The 17,605-nt window shown below is 41.0% G+C and overlaps 1 protein-coding gene across 2 annotated transcripts in view; it reads left to right on the forward strand.

Annotated features, from left to right (window-relative positions):
• GMPPA (GDP-mannose pyrophosphorylase A) overlaps window positions 1–17,605 on the forward strand; it is a 424,071-nt gene that overhangs the window by 268,433 nt on the left and 138,033 nt on the right. For both annotated transcript variants that reach the window (XM_044075874.1, XM_044075875.1), the window contains one exon: window positions 2,006–2,052. In XM_044075874.1, the coding sequence (XP_043931809.1) occupies window positions 2,006–2,052 (47 nt within the window). The remainder of the gene's footprint in view (window positions 1–2,005; window positions 2,053–17,605) is intronic.

The raw sequence follows: 17,605 nt of genomic DNA on the forward strand, positions 1-17,605 counted from the left end.
GCGGAATCACCCAGAGATGCTCTGATTTAAGATTGGCTGCCAGGACTTCTCTATGCCTATCCTCCAACACCCCATTCCCAAAGTCTTACAGAAAGCATGTCGCCTGAAGACTCATCTCATCCTCATTGCCCCATTCTGGCCTTGTCAGACATGGTTCTCCCTCCTCTGGTCTCATCTGAAATATCCACCTTGGATATTAGATCCATCCCAGGCTCTCATTTCCCATCCCTGGGGGCGTCCTCTTCCCAACCTTTAATCCCTGCAGCTGACAGCTTGGTACCTCTAGTTCCAATGATTGTCAGCCAGATTAAGCTGCCTTCTCCGGTGAAGAACATCATTTTGGTCTCCCAGAAGCCTTCTACTAAAAATTATTATTCCAGGAAAAGGAAGAGATTCTGTCTTTGGACTCATCAGTATGACATAGATCCATTTTCTGCTCCTATTCCAGACATTTTGTTGTTCCTGTCCTCTCTGTTTCAACAAGGAGCGAGCTTCTCGATGGTTAAACTTCATTTGGCAGCTGTACCCAACGTCCAGCTAAGTGACAGCCCCATGTTTTCTTTTAGGCTGTGCAAGGCCTTTAAGAGTATTTTCTTGCTCAGGCCTCCTTTCAAAGATTCGTCTCCTCCTTGGAATCTTACTTTGGTGCTGCAGTCCCTGATGCAACTTCCCATCGAGCCTGCAGTGAAGTGTGATATTACGTTTCTGTCTTGGAAGACAGCCTTTTTGGTGGCTATTACCTGAAGGTTTCTTTATTGCAGGATCTTTGCATAAAATCCCCTTCATGGTTTTTCACAAGGATAGAGTATCTCTCAGGACCAATCCTTCATTCATTCCTAAAGTAGCTCCAGAAACTAACCTTAATCAGTCAGCTCAACTACCCATCTTTTTTTTCCAATTTTTCAAACAAAGGGGAGTACAAACTACATTGGCTGGATGTACATAGGCAGCTACATTTCCATTTGAAGAGAACAGAGAATTTTCAAAAATCAGATCAGGTTTTTATAGCATTCCCTCAAGCCAGGAAAGGTAAGGCCATTTCCAAAGTGTCTATTTTGCATTGGATCGCTTGTTGCATAGCTCAGATTTATGAAATCCATCACATTGATCTTCCCAGGCCTGTTAAAGCCCATTCTATTAGGTCTGTGGCCACTTCATCGGCCTTCTGGGCAAGGACTTCCTTGGATGACATTTGTGCTGTTGCCACTTGGTCAAATCCCCATACCTTTGTAACACATTACAAACTAGACTTGGTGTCCAGGGATAGAGCTTCATTTGGTTCTTCTGTGATCCGGCGTGTCCTTCCTTGAGACCTCCCAGGGTTATGTATAGCTGGGGACTCTGACCCATCCGTGATCAATAATGACACAGATAGCATCAGATAAAGAGTTATGTACTTACCGTGACTTGGAATCTGTGCTATCCAGTGTCATTATTCATCACGTTCCCACCCTTCTTCCCCACTCCTTCTGGTGACCAGGGATTCATGGAGTAATGGTGTGTTTAGTGTTGCTGTTCCTTACTGTAGACAGTTTCACTGTCTTTATTTCTATCTAGCAAACTCGATCTGAGGATTATAGGTAGCAGGGGCTCTTGGGAGGGGAGGAGCTTGATCTCAGGAGCTGTCGCTTAGTCTACCGGCTCGGATCTGAGATCGGATTCAAAACGCATCCATGATGAACAATGACATTGGATAGCACAGATTCCAAGTTATGTTAAGTACATAACTCTTTTTCAGGTAACTGAGAGGTAGAGACAACACAGGACCTGGCAGTCCAAGAACTCGAAATTAGCAACAATGGTGGAGAGCAAAATAAATAAAACTATAATAGAGAGAAAATGGTACCTGATGGTGGTAAGTTCAGTGTAAGCAGTTCCAATTAAACAGACAGAAATAGACTCCTCTTCAGCAAACAGTTTCTTTCTTGCCTGAATATGTAGTTATTGTGCCATACCTTTGTTTTCATTTTCTGCAGTTAATTCATGTATATTTTATATTCTTCAGGTAATGTGTACATCCATCCAACAGCAAATGTCAACCCAACTGCCACAGTACGTATTGATGTTCATACTTGGCATGACTTTAAAAAAGTTCTTAAGCGAAGTTAGTAATGTAGGTGATCTAAATAGTAGTATTCTGTTGTAATGGTATCACTGAATCAAAAATGTATTGAATCCATTAGTGTGAAACCTGTTGTTTGATTAGTACTTCAGCAATAATGGGTATTCCTAAGTGCAGTTACTCTAAGTTGCAGTGACTTTTTAGTTTGTCTATTTAGGATATGCGGGTGGTGTAGCCACCAGCATTGGCTTTTTATCAGGGGTGGGTGAGTCCGCAAGCAGGTGGTTTATACATGTGAAATACTTTACTTTTTGTCTTCTGAAGTCTCCATTTGTGATGGTTTTAATATTTACAAAGGATGTAGGCCTTATCTGGCCCAGATTCTTTATTATCATAGTGCAAACCTAGACAAACAGAATAAGAGTTAAGGCCTGAGACACTTCGTGTTTCTTTTACCTACACAGTTAATAGGTAGTTGGCCTTTGAGGAGCTTAGTCCAAATTCTCAGTTAACTGACTTGCTCAATTTCCCACAGCAGATGAATGACAGTAGAGGGAATCTAACTATATTCCTTGGGCACTACAGAGCATAGCCTCTAAAGAGTAATACAGCTGAATGGATTTAAATCCCCTGCTTTTGGCACTGATATTCTCTACACCCTGGACATTAGCATAAACACTTAATTTGACCTGTTAGTAACAGCCTGCATTTAATTGCTGATACCTGTGTTCTGAGAGACTGCCTTCTAGACTATCTGCAAATATACAGAGTCGAGTATATTTTTTTTGGTTATAGAGTTTGTTAATTGTTGCTTAGATCTCTGTTGAAACTGTTGTCTCGCTGCTCTGAGAGACTGATCTGCAAATATACAGAGCTGAGTATATATTTTTGGTTTTAAAGTTTGTACTGTTATTTGTTGCTTAGATCTCTGTTGAAACCATTTTCCCCAACCCACTCCCAATTTCTGCCGTGTCTTCCACTGGTGTAACTGGTTTTTACAGCTTGTGGGTTATCTAACTCAAGGATCACTTAATTTGACCTGTTAGTAACAGCCTGCATTTAATTGCTGGAACCTGTGTTCTGAGAGACTGCCTTCTAGACTGTCTGCAGGTATACAGAGTTGAGTATATATTTTTTGGTTATAGAGTTTGTTAATTGTTGCATAGATCTCTGTTGAAACTGTCGTCTCACTCTTCTGAAAGACTGATCCATCTGCAAATAAACCTGAGTATATATTTTTTTGTTTTAGAGATTGTACTGTTAGTTGTTGCTTAGACCTCTGTTGAAACTGTTTTCCCCACCCCCATTTTTTGCCGTGTCTTCAGTTGGTATAACTGTTTTTTACAGCTTGTGTGTTATCTAACTCAAGGATCACTTAAATTGACCTGTTAGTAACAGCCTGCATTTAATTGCTGGAACCTGTATTCTGAGAGACTGCCTTCCAGACTATCTGGAAATATACAGAGCTGAGTATATATTTTTTGGTTATAGAGTTTGTTAGTTGTTGCTTAGATCTCTGTTGAAACTGTTGTCTCACTGTTCTGAGAGACTGATCTGCAAATATACAGAGCTGAGTATATTTTTTTGGTTTTAGAGTTTGTACTATTAGTTGTTGCTTAGATCTCTGTTGAAACTGTTTTGTCCCACCCATCCTCCCTATTTTTGGTGTGTAGTTTAAATTTGGTGGCTTTTGCAGTTGCCCGCCCTACTGTAGATTTGATCTGGGACACTCCCCTAGCCCCATCTCTTTACCACATTCTACCTAATAAATTATTTCTGCACTTGCTTTTAGTCCTTTTTAATTTAATTGCATTTTTTTAAACTGTGTATGGTCTAATATTGCTACATACTCAAGTGTGCTAGCTTGCACTGCATGTGAATTGTTTTTACTACTGTTTTTGCTACTTTTCTGTAAAAAAAAAAAAAAAAAAAAAAAGCTGTAAGCCTGTTTCCTACTTTCCTGTAACTAGTGTTCCAGATACAGATTTGCTGTATCCAGGACTGTATGTAAGCTTCTGAGTCCTCCAAGCTTTTCTGTGTTGGAGGGAAGGCTTCTAGCTTATTAGTGGGAGTGGTAAGCACTAGGTAACCTGTCTACTACACAAGGAGTGGTTCTGGCCCAGAAATTGTAGTTATTGGCCATTTGGGCAATCTCTTCCATCTCTCTCAACTTTCTGATTTGAAAGCCTACATCTGCACTTGTTTCTGTCCTGTAACTCGTCTAGTGCAGATACAGATTCTTAGTTTTAGCACTTAAATTTGCTTATTCATGCTCAGCACTTGTTCAGAACTTGTAAGCACTAAATAAGCTACTAATTACTATAGCACTCAATCTTCCTCATTACCTAGAGGAAAACAGTTTTTGTACTTACTTTTCTCACTTGCTTGGAGAAAAACAGCTCTTGTACTCACTTTCCTCACTTATCCAGAGGAAAATAGTTTTTTTATTCAGGCATGTCCAAGGGTCAGCTCCCAGTGTTCTTTCCTGTCTATCTGATGAATCTGGGCATCTTGAGGCAATGTAGAAATTGCCTCATGTACACAGACAACCCTCTCCTCCTACCACCCAACATTACAACCTGTGAGAGATGCACTTATCTAGCCAAACTGGAGGTAAAGGTCTCTCCAACTAAGACTGAACTTGACCGTCATGAGGAGAAGGTAAACATTTGCACCACACCACACTCATCACATAGTCTCACTAAATCTACACCACCAAAATCCACATGAAGTAACACAAAAACATTTGCGGAGGTTCTCAATAATAATCTGTCTGAGCAACAGAGACCTCCAAAGCAGAAACGCAAGCAAACTCCATCCCCCAACACAACCCAAATGACACATAGCCCACAGACTCAGTGTGCACTCAACCACAGCCAATAAGGCAAAACAACATACTCAACACCCTAGTCGTAGGTGACTCTATAGTCAGGCACACTGATGTCCCACTCACCAGACTAAAAAAGGAGAAGGTTACTGTCAGCTGCCTGTCGGGTGCCAGGATCCACCACATAACCCACGCACTCAGGTCACTCCACAACAAGTACAAATATGACTCTGTCATTGTCCATGTTGGTGTGAATGACCTGAGATGTACCTCCCTGGACTACATGAAAAGAGACATGGAAGAGCTCTCCGATCTTGTAGCCCAGGCAGGTATGACCCTAGCCCAAAGTAGCATTCTGCCATCATCCAGAATGATACCGCAGTACAAGGCCAAATTATTGACTTCAACAATTGGCTAAGCTTCTGGTGTCATTCTAAGGGGATCCAGTATCTGTCTGCTTGGGATGACATGGTCGACAGACCACGATGCTTTGCCACAGATGGCCTGCACCTGTTGCCCCTGGGATTCTGGATATTGGGTAAGGCTCTTGCTGCCCCTATAGTGCCTTTTTAAGGCAAGGTTCAAATAACAAATTCACCACCATAACAGGAACAGGCAAGCAAAATGCGAGAGTAGTGCTACTCAATGCTAGAAGTCTAAATCTCAAAATGCACTCACTCGAGGCACTCCTTAAAATGGAGAACATCGATATCTGTGCAGTGACTGAGACCTGGTTCAAGGCTCCAGAGAGCACCCCTGCACTACCAGTCTATAACTCATACCACACTTTTCGGCCATGTAACATGGACTGAAACATCAAAGGCGGAGGTGTGTCCATATTCATTAAGGATATCCACACCTCCAAGTTAGTTGCTCAGCATAATGTATCCAAGGTTATCCAAGTGCAACTAACTCTGGGCAAAATTGCAATCCAAATTGCAGCTTGCTACAGATCCCCCACCATGCCCCAGGATTCCCACTCCTCTTTTCTTGATGTACTGGAAAATATTAGGGTTCAACCAAATACACTAATAATGGGCTACTTCAACTACCCCACCATTAACTGGGAAAACTACTCATGTACCAACTCCTTAGCTCAACGCTTTCTGGAATTCATAAACTCCAATGCCCTGGATCAATTTATCCACACCCCCACTAGGGGTAACAATATCCTAGACCTAGTCATTACCAACATGAGTGACTGGTGTTCCACGCCTGAAGTCAACTCCTCGTTGGTCCGATCTGACCATAATCTAATCACCCTTGATATCCACCCCCCATTAAGGAAACCACGATAAAAATTTCTCTAAAGCCAACTTCATGCTTCTTAAGACAGAAGTGGTAAACTTCATGACACCTATGCAGATGGACAATACAGTTATAACTGCTGAATCCTACACAAATGCACTCTATAAGCACTTACACAAGTGCATGGATCGTGCTATGCCAAACAGAACCAAGACGCTATCCTCCAAAAAAAGGAAGCCAATCTGGTGGTACCCTGCCATAAACAAACATACAACAGAAGGAAGAAACTGTTGTAAAAGAAAGTAAAATCCCAAGAGTGGAGGAGCTCCCTGGTCAGCCTCAGTAAGAAGCTGAGCTACGAAAACAAAATCTCCACTAATTCCAAGGACAACCACAAAGCATTCTATAGTTATGTCAGTAATCTCGATGGCAACACCCAGATCTGCTCCGAGTTACAGCACAAAGGCATGAAAATTACAGAACCAACTGATATTGCCAACATCCTGGCAGATAGGTTCAGTGCTAACTTTACTCCCCTCTCACCCCCTAAAGGGCCCATATCTATACAGGAAGAATGCAGAGTCCCTGTAATCACAACTATGCAGGTAAAAGTTGCACTCTCTAAAGCCAAAAACATAGCATCAATGGGACCGGACAACATCCCAGGCTGCGTTTTACACGAACTTCAGAACGAACTGGCTCCCCCACTTAAGCACCATGTTCAATAACAGCCTTGCATCAGGCTTTGTGCCCACTGAATGGCGCACAGCAACAGTTATCCCACTCCACAAAGGGGGAGCCGCCACTGATCCCGGGAACTATCAACGTTTTAGCCTGACGAGCCTGGTCTGCAAGGCCATGGAACATATCATCATGGAACTCATAAACAAAGACGTTGGTAACCTCCAAACTCTGGATCCCACCCAGTTCGGGGTTGTGAAAGGCAGATCATGCCTCCTGAACCTGATCGACTTCTTTGAGGCAGTCACCAAAGCTGTAGATGAGGGCAAGGTGGTTCACACAGCCTATCTTGACCTTGCCAAGGCTTTTGACACCACCCCCCATTCAGGAATTACAGCTAAACTCACTAAACTAGGTATAAATCCCTAAGTCACAAGATGGGTTGTCAACTGGCTCACTGACAGAACCCACACTGTAAAAGCTGCAGACTCCAAATCTGACCTCAAAGCAGTGACAAGTGGAGTACCACAGGGTTCCATCCTGGGACCTCTCCTGTTTGGTATCTACTTCTCTGAAGTACAGGCTAACACAGAAGGCCTCTGGCTAATGAAGTTCGCAGATGACTGCAAACTAGGAGCCATAGTCAAGTCCCCAAATGATGTGGGCATCCTACAGAAGGGCCTTGCTGAGACAGATGCCTGGTGTCAGAGCCATGGCCTCAAGCTCAATGCCAAAAAGTGCAGTGTCATCCCCTTTGGTAAAAACTCTGTACCCATGAACTACCACATAGGCTGCAATCTACTTAACACCGAATGCATGATAAGAGACCTACCTTGGGACCCAGGTGGACAGTAGTCTCTCCTTTGATAGTCACATCACCACAGTAATTAGGAAAGCCTTCTATGTGGCACACCTCATCATAAAAGGGTTATCATCCAGGAAAAAAGAGGTCATTGTTCCCCTCTACTCAACACTCATTAGACCCCATTATAGAGTACAACACCCCTTTTGGAATGTACCTCACAAAACATCTGCAGCAGCTGGAAAGGCCACAGAAGTACCTCACAAAGAGGATTACTGGCCTCAAACAAATGCCCTGCACTGACCGCCTCAAAAAACTCCAGTTTTACTCTGTAGCATATCGCCTACTCCGAGGTGATCTCTGCCTAACACATAAAGCTATGTCAAACCCAGAGCTGTTGGACATGCTACACCTAAAGAAATCCCAATCCCTCCGAGCTACACACTTTAGGGACCTAACCCTTGTCACCACAATAAACAGGACATGCTGGAGGTATAGGCTCCTGTCCCAGAGACTTTCCATACTCTGGAACAGGCTACCCATCTATGTCAAGCAAAGTTCTTCATTAGCACTCTTCAAGAAAAATCTTGATGAGTGGATGGGAAATAGGAAATACACCCCAGGGATCACTTCTGTGTCTCTACTCGACAGCGGCACAGGAAAATAACTTTCTTGGGTGGCGTAAGCCAGGGAACCTTGTTGGTTAGGCTTACGTAGGCCCTTGGGCCGATAGCCTAGTACCTACCTATGAACCTATAAGTAGCATGTAAGCACTCTTGGCATTAACATTTTAAAATGTATTTTTTTAACTTTACTTATTTGCATTACGGGAAGCTGGCTTCTAGACCACATAATGTTTAAAGGACACCTGTTTTAGCTTCAGAAAATTCATGAGGGTAATAGATTAATTTAGAACGATAACTACATAACCTCTAAAGCGGTTACTTGATTTTTTTAGATACACAAGCCTTTGTTCTCTAGCTAATTTTAACAATGAATTCTTCACAGCTTCCCACGTGGGAGTGCAGGGCGACTTGCCCTCTGCAAAAAAATGGATTGATTTGTAGAAATTGCATGTACTAATGTTCTGTCTTGGCACATGCATGTTAACATGCCACTGCTTGGTTTGTCAACCTTTTGCGTTTAATAACTGACATATGGGCTACTCGACTAAAGTCAGCTGACCCATCCATATACACACCCACACATATGTAAAATGTATATATATATATATGTATATATATATATATATATATATATATATATATATATATATATATGTGTGGGTGGGTGTGTGTGTATAAAATTGATGAAAGTGTTGGGCATATTAACATCACTTGGTTTAAAACTTAACAATTCCAAATGTCAGGCTGGTGCTATATCCTTGAATTGTTACTGCAAATGAGTTAAAAGACAGATGCTGACCCAAATGCATGCCCCAGTGAATATGCAAATTCCTATTGATAATGCATTACTTATGCACTTCTATGGCGTGGTACAGTTTTTATTAGAAAGTTAACACTACAGTTAATCTGAGAATGTGGTACCTGTAAGAAAGCCATTTGGCCACAATACAGCATGGAGTTGGTCAGAGGATCAAGTTAAAAGCTTTTAATATTTGAAGAGGCTAATAAATACAGAAGAGACTAATAACTACAATACCTGTAATAAAGTACTAATGTGTAGCATTACCTGCTTCAAATTGATGCAAGCCAGAAAGGGCTAGGTGCAGTAATAGTGCAATAATTCATCTATTGCTTGTACATGAAGGGGAATGACAGATGTGCATACTATGTATATTCAGGTAGAAAAGGAAATACTTGGCAACAGTATTATTGTTATCAAAAGTGTCATGTCTGTATCTGTGGGAAACATACCTCATCCTCCAAAAGGGCCTTAATGAGACGGACACCTGGTGTCAAAGTCATGGCCTCAAGCTAAATGCCATGCATAGTCATCCCGTTTGGGGAAAAACAAAACACCCACGCATTACCACATAGGTGGCAGCCCCCTTAATACAGAAGAGGTAATAAGAGATCTGGGGACCCAGGTGGATAGCAATCTCTCCTTTGACAATCATATTGCCAAAGTAGTTAGGAAATCCTTCTATGTGGCCCATCTAATTACTAAAGGGTTCACATCACCCATCTCCATGCCCTTCTTGATATTCATTCCTTTAATATCTTCTGTCTCACAGAAACGTGGTTAAAACCTGGAACTAAGGACAATGAGTTAATTCCCCCAGGTTATAATATATTGATATATATATATATGAAACAAACCAAACAAAAAAAGAGAGTATCTTAGATTGGATTCTTATTAATAAACAGCAACAAACTTAGTAAGAACTTTACCTGACGATGTAAGTGATCATACCTTAACTTACATTATTAGACATAAAAATGATATTCCAAACACCCCCACTTATAGAACCTCACGGTCCAATAAACACTTTAACCCTGTTTATTTCCAAAATGAACTGAACGCCTGCGACTGTAACCCTTTAAAGACTCTTCCACTTGAAGAAGCTGTTAAATATTTTAACTCTAAATTCTTAACAATCCTAAATGAGAATGCACCCAAATGGTCTATTAGAATAAGGTCCAAAACTGCCCCTTGGCTGTCAAAAGACACAAGACAAATGATATTGCTTAGGAACAAATCTTGGGCCAGGTGGAGAGCTACCAGAACTATCTCTGAGCAACATACCTTTAGACAGTTGAGAAATATTACAAAAAAAGCTATACTCACCGACAAAAAGAACTACATTGTAAACTACTGGAAACCCACCATAGTCCACAAAAGTTCTGGTCAAGCATAAATAGTCTCCTACACCCTGGGCACACTAGTACTCCATCCCCACTAGGAGCTGATAATAATACCTCCCAACAAACTGCAAATGCTTTCAATACCTACTTCACAGACACCATAAAATCACTAGCTCATCAACTATCCACAGACAATGCTCGATTCCCTATCTATAAATGACACTCTACCATCTTTCCACCTTCAACCCATCTCAACCTCTTCCATCTAAAAACTTAAACTTTGTACCCCTTCTGCTGACCATTTACCATCTAAATACTTGCAAATAGCAGCTAAATCGGTAGCCTATCTTATATCCATCCTCATAAATAGAACCATAAAAGAGGGAATAATCCCAGACATCTGGAAAATCTCACACATAATCCCTTTACATAAAGGTGGTAACTCTAATGATTATTCCAACTATAGGCCTATAGCCCTCTTATCACCCTTAGCAAAAGTAATGGAAAAATGCATTCACCGTCAGCTAATGGACTACTTAACACAACACAACATGCTAGCTAATTGCCAACATGACTTTAGGCCTTTTCATAGTACCACCACTGCTCTCCTATCTTTCATCGACTCCATCAACAGAAACAGAGATAGCAACATCTTCTCATCAGCACTCTTTATTGATCTGTCAAAAGCTTTTGACATGGTTAACCATCCCCTACTCATAAACACCCTCAAATCCCTTTCTCTAGACCCTAAGGCTATTCTCTGGTTCAAATCCTACCTTAACAATAGACAACAGACAGTTCTCTGGAAAAATAAGATATCTTCCCACCTGCCAGTTTCCCTTGGAGTCCCTCAAGGCTCCATTCTAGGACCTCTTCTTTTCTCATTATTCAATGACCTCTGTGTAGCAATCCCTCAAGCCACCTGCATTCAATATGCTGATGATTCTACACTTATGTTCTGCCAAATCCACAAATTAACTACATTCTCTAACCCAGAAAGTATTTAGCACAGTTGAGACTTGGTTCTTAAAATGTTGCCACCTTTTGAACGCCAAAAAGACCAAGCTCTTACTCTTTACACCTAACAATAAGTCCTCCCCGATAGATTTCTCAATCAAATCCAAAAATGGCACCCTTATATCCCCTGACACTACCACCAAACTGTTAGGAGTCACAATTGACAATAACCTTACTTTTGATAACCATACTAATAATACCATTGAATCAGTTAATAGAAAATTGGGCTCTCTATATAGAATAAAACCCTTTTTAACTCCAACAGCCAGAACCACAATTGCTCACTCCCATTTAATCTCAACCCTTCTTTATGCTTCACCCATTTACACTAACCTAAAAAAAATAATCTTGCCAGACTAGCTAACTCCTATAATAATATAGCCAGATTTGCCACTGGGAATCCATTTAGAACTCACCATTGTCAGAACTTAAAGCAACTAGACTGGCTAGAACTAAAAAAATATACTGATACTTTCCCAACTTACCATTGTTCACAGGTTATTTTACCAACCTTACAACACTCCTGTACTTACTAACCTAATTACCTCCTATAGTAATCTGAACTCCTTACGCTCTTCTAGCAAACTCCTGGCTACCATAATCAAGTCTAATAACCTGGCTGGTGATTCCTTGTTCTCCAACACGGCTGGAAAAAACTGGAATCTGCTACCAACTGATCTAACTTTACTACCCTCTCTTCCGCTCTTTAAACAAAGGCTTAAGAAACGTCTTAAAACACACTGGCTATGCCTCTCTTGTAACCCTGACTAACCTTCTGCTTTCAGTATTGCTACCTCTTCACTGTCTCCTTTCTCTATTCAAAACCCCTTACCCTCCAAAAGTACCTATAATCACTAGTAAATTAAATGTACTTATGAATTAAATCTTGTATGTAATGTACATTAACTCAGATGATGTAAGGTAAAGTGACTATTCCTATCTTGTATATTTATTAGAATTAAGTGTAATTTTTTTTTTCTTCTCTTCTCATTCATAGTGATTTTTTAGTATTTTAACTTCCTTTCTTTGTTTAATTATGCATGAGATACATTGGTGTGTTACTATTGGAGCTTTTCTCCTCGGGCCTCCACTGAAAATGGAAATATATCCAGTTGGACTAGCCCGATCAACAAATGTAAAATAAAATAAATAAATAAATAATCTAGAAATAAAGAGGTTATAGTGCCCCTCTACTCACCACTCATCAGACCCATCTTAGAGTACAATGCCCCATTTGGGATGTGCCTCACAAGACACTTCCAGCAGATGGATAGACCACAAAAGTACCTCACCAAGAGGATTACTGGCCTCAAACATATGTCTTATGCAGCCCGACTGAAAAAACTCCGGCTGTACTCAGTGGCATATCGCTTACTCAGAGGTGATCTCTGCCTGACTTACAAAGCCATGTCCAACTCAGAATTGATGGGCATGCTCCACTTAAAGAAATCCAAGTCACTGCAAGCCACGTGCTCTAGTGAGCTAAACCTTGCCACGACAATAAATAGAACATGCTGGAGGGATAGATTCCTGTCGCAGAGACTCCCCATGCTTTGGAACAAAAGTCCAAACTACATCAGGCAGAGCCCCTCACTAACACTCTTCAAGAGAAACCTTGATGAGTGGATGGGTAACAAAAATTACACCCTTGGGATCACTTCATTGGCTCTGCTTGACAGAGGATCAGTTAATTAATCAATGGGGCAGCGAAAGCCGACACTCTCTGGCTAGGCTTAAAAATGCCCTCGGCAGATAAACCACTGTTTAACCATAAGCCTTTCAGAGCATTTTTGAAAAATCTTTTGATATGGCACAGGCTAGATTGCAGATGATGTTGCTAACTTTTCTGAATTATTAGTTGAAGATGTAATAGAAAACAAATGTATATTATGTTACTCTAAGCAGCCTCTGTCTTAGGAAATGAAAAAAAACATATATATGCTGAAGAAACATTTGAAATTCTCTGGGCTGTGACTCAGATGCCATTTACTGGTGAGAAACTGTGAGACTTGAAAGCTGCTACTGGTAATGATAAATAGATACAAGTGTTAATGTGAAGTGTAAAATTACCTCAGGATGGCCAAGCAGTGTAAAGTAAATCTGCATGGTATTCAACTCATTTTTCATGTTCAGAGTTGCATTATCCAGTGTACAAGGTATTGTCTTCAAAATTATTAGGTCATCATTCCCACTCAGATAGTGTCCTCTAAAGATAGGCCATTGTCCTAGTGAGGCTAACATAGTCAACAAAGCATACATACATAAATGCTGCTGAAACTGCATGGCTCACACTTTGGTATGTTGAAGCGTAAAGAGAGATAGATATATATATTGGCCTAACGTGTCAGTGCAAATATAAATATGCAAGACTGTTATTTCTATGGCATGTACAGTAGTAGAAGGGGTTAATTCACATGGAATTCTGATATTACCATGATTAAAGTTTGAAGAGTATTTATTTCAGTTCAGTAACATCAGTTTTCTCTGTTGACTATTTGAAAGTCATTCTGATAATGGCCATTAGAGCACCTTCTGTGATTAATGTACTCAGATCAATACTAGTTCAGGTTATGTCTGACAGTGGATTACCATTCATTTATAGGTAAAAAGCTCAGCTGTTTTACTAAAGAGTATGTGTTTGAACACATGACATGGAGTCTGAGGTATATGCAATTGAATGGGCAGGTTATGTGTATGACACAATCAATTAAAAATGTATTAAAACATGGCATGCCTAGCCAGCTTGATTGTTACTTGGTGTTACTGGAAATTAAAAATAGTCAAAGGCTGTGAAACTTATCAGTTCAAGTGTTGATGGGGAAAAGGTTTAGAATAAAGCTTAGGTATGGCAGTTGGTACAGAGGATTAAAGCTGTAAGCTGTAGTTCCTATGGTACACAGTTTGATTCCCACAGCCCTCATTTAAATACTTTGTGACTAAGTCACTTAACCAAACATTATTTCTAGGTTACCTCTGAAAATGGGATCGACAAGTGGGTATACCTGGGCATACCTGGTTAACAAATGAGCATCATTATTATGCCTTTGTCATTCACTCTGCTATTGTCTGAAAGTAGATTACCACCAGATGAGCTTCATCAGAAGAGGCAAATGAAGCAGAAACAGTTCTGTGATAACACAGAAAATCCTCTTTCATTGTTACAAAGATGATTTCAGGAACTATGACTTTGATAGAAATCACAAATTCAGGCCACTTTAATAGCTCATCCTACACAGCCAAGAGAGTATGTGTTACAGGGAGATGACCTTCAGCTGTTCAGAGTAAACAAAAAGCCATTTGTTGAAGTTGTCAGAACAAGTACCTGTACCAGAGAGGATGCAAGTAACCTGTAACTACCTGAGGCTGTAGAGGGTTTTCATCTGTAACAGTGACTTGTGGAGACTTTAACAGACCTATTGCAATTCACCTCTGGTGATGCTTCTACTAAGAGTTATGATGCACTGAATCAAAACAACATTAAATAAGTCTCAGGGCAGTGATTGCTGTACACAGTATGGTACACTGATAAAGAAGCCAATCAGATTCCAGGACAGTATGTAGCGGGCAAAAAAATGTTGTTTGCAGTGAAACAATAAATCATTGACTGTTATAGAAAATATTAAAAAAAAAAAAAAACAACCTGCTGCATAAAAAAAAAAACAAAAAAAAAACAGTGAACTAACACTGACTTGTTCACTCCAACAAACAGTTAATACACACTTTGCACACGATGTTACATGTTTACTGCTTTTGTCTGTAATTCTTTTGTCACGCAAACATTCAGTGTCCTTCCATTTACTGTTGCAGTATTTTTTACAATAGGGATCACTTGCCAAGGGTGGCCTGACATCTGGCCAGTATACCAAAGCCTTTAGGTTGGTTTAAGGTACACCGTACATCATACATATGTTCCCCGAATATAACATAGGTGACGTCTGAACATACCATCCTCAGAACTTCTTTGCCACCAATCTGAATGCCATCTTTTGATTTTTGGACTTTATGCCCATTTCATCTCTGGTTCACCAAGCTGTTTCAGATAACTGCCCCACTGGGTATTTTATTCTTATCTTCTTTTTCCTTTTCTTGTTGCTTGTGGGGTTTCGTGTCATCCAGGAAAGGTAAATGCCAGTGCGGGAGACAGATTTCCAAATAAAGACCATCACAAGCAGTGCTTATTTTGTCCCAGTGCTTCCCATGACCATATGTCCTGTCCCATTTATCAGGCTTTCATTCCAAAGACTCTCCATAGTTGGCTTTCCTCTTTGGCCTTGTATTTAGAGAACGAGTGTCTTAAGCTTTTAGCAAAAGACACTTTGGAGTGAACTTCCTGCTCTGCAGCTCAGCTGGGTGTGAAGAAGAGGACCAAGAAGTCTCGGTCTGATTTTTCAGTTGTACTGCCTCCGCCAGACATCTCTGATGAAGCTCATGAAAGCCCAGAAGATCACTCGACTCTACTGTTGGATTCCTCTGCCACGACCCCTTCGGAGGCCAGCATGGATCTGACCTTACGCATGTCCTTGGAGGCCTTGCAGTCATCTGCTTCAGATGTTCAGGGGGAACCAAGGCTGATTATTACTGAAGGGCCTAGGGGTGTTCCACAAATATTGGTTAGAGAGGAAGTTCCGACTACAATTGTGGAATGTCATCCAGTGTCTGAGCGTTCTAAGTTTTACAGGGTAGACAGCCCTTTGAAGAAGAAACAGAAAACAAAGTATGTCTCCTATTCCTAAGGACCCTCAAGAGTGAATTACAGAATTTCAGTCAGGGTTTGTTTAATCCCCTTATGGCTTTGAAACCTCCTCAAGGAGTTTCTTTTCCTGCTCTACCTTGGTCCTCAACTCCTCTTAAAAGGCCTAGAGAACAGGATTCCTCTGAGGAAGAGATTACTTCCCCTTTATACTATGATTTTGAGTAAGAGGAGTTTACTAGTCCTGACACTTCCTTTGAGGAGATTTTCTTTGGGGACACACTTTCCAGGAAGATGGAATTTTTAAAATGGGATTGTGCTCAGGTTTCTAAGGTACAGAAGAGGTTTTACAAGCTTCTGCAAATGGACTCTCCCAAATCTTCTGCTGTCCCTCCTGTGTTGGCAGCTTTGTCAGATGTCTTTTGTACTGTGTCTCAGGCTCCAAACTCCCAGCTCTCTGCCCCCAAAAAACCTAATAGGTTTTGCAGGGTGCCTGAGGATTACAAGTTCCTTTGTAAATGTCCTTCATCTGACCCCTCTGTGGTGACAGTGTCATCTGACGAGGATCTCAGTTACTGTCTTCTGCAAAGCTTATTCCTTCTGATAAAGGCAGTAGGATTATGGAAAGGCTAGGTAAGAATGTTTATACCTCAGCTACCTTGGCTTTTAGAGCTTTCAGTTACTAAACTCATATGTCCAGATATATTTTGGCTCTTCTTTCTCAGGCCTGTCAGGTAATTTCTGACCTTCCTGATTCTGAAGAGAAGACTTCTGCCCTCTCCTTGTTGGGGCTTCTCAGGTGGCTCGCCATTCAATTAAGGGCAGTTATGATGCAGCAGATGCTTCTTCCAGAGCTGCTGCTTTTGGTTCTATATTGAGGAGATATTCCTGGCTTTGGCTTCAGCCTTTGCTTGATGATATTAAGGCTAAGTTTATGGATGCTCCTCTGGATAACAATCACTTATGTATTGCAGCTGCTGATGATTTGTTTTAAGACTTTTCAGGAAAAGGGCAAGGCTTTGCAGGAGTTTAAACATGTTTTTGTTTCTTCTGTGCCTACATTTCAAAGAAATTACCCTAATAAGCCAGTCTTTGTATGTAGGCAGTCTTGCCCTCCTCCACAGGGTTAGACGGGGGTTAAAAGAGCTAAAGCTTCCCAGACTGCTGTGACCCAGAAATCTCCTTTTCCTGGCAAACTAGGTGCTGTCTGATCATGTTCCTCTTTCTCTTTGTCTTTCTCTGTCCCCTCCAATTTGGTTAAAGATTACGCAGGATTCCTGGGTCCTTTTCTTTATCCACCTAGGTTATTACATGGTCTGGAAATCTCCTCCCCCTTTCAAGGGCATTCTTCACCCCCTCAGGAACAGCAGGTTTTCTTTACAGGACTGCTTCAGGATCTTTTGACTCAAGGGACTATTCCGGATGTTCCATTTTCCCAAAAGGGAAGGGGTTTTTACTCCAGAAAGGTTTTGGTTTCAAGAAAAGAGGGCACTTGGAGACCCATTCTGTC

This window comes from Protopterus annectens, chromosome 6.part1 (assembly GCF_019279795.1).
Source record: "Protopterus annectens isolate FY-2018-M chromosome 6.part1, PAN1.0, whole genome shotgun sequence".
In the NCBI taxonomy this organism is placed as follows: domain Eukaryota; kingdom Metazoa; phylum Chordata; order Ceratodontiformes; family Protopteridae; genus Protopterus; species Protopterus annectens.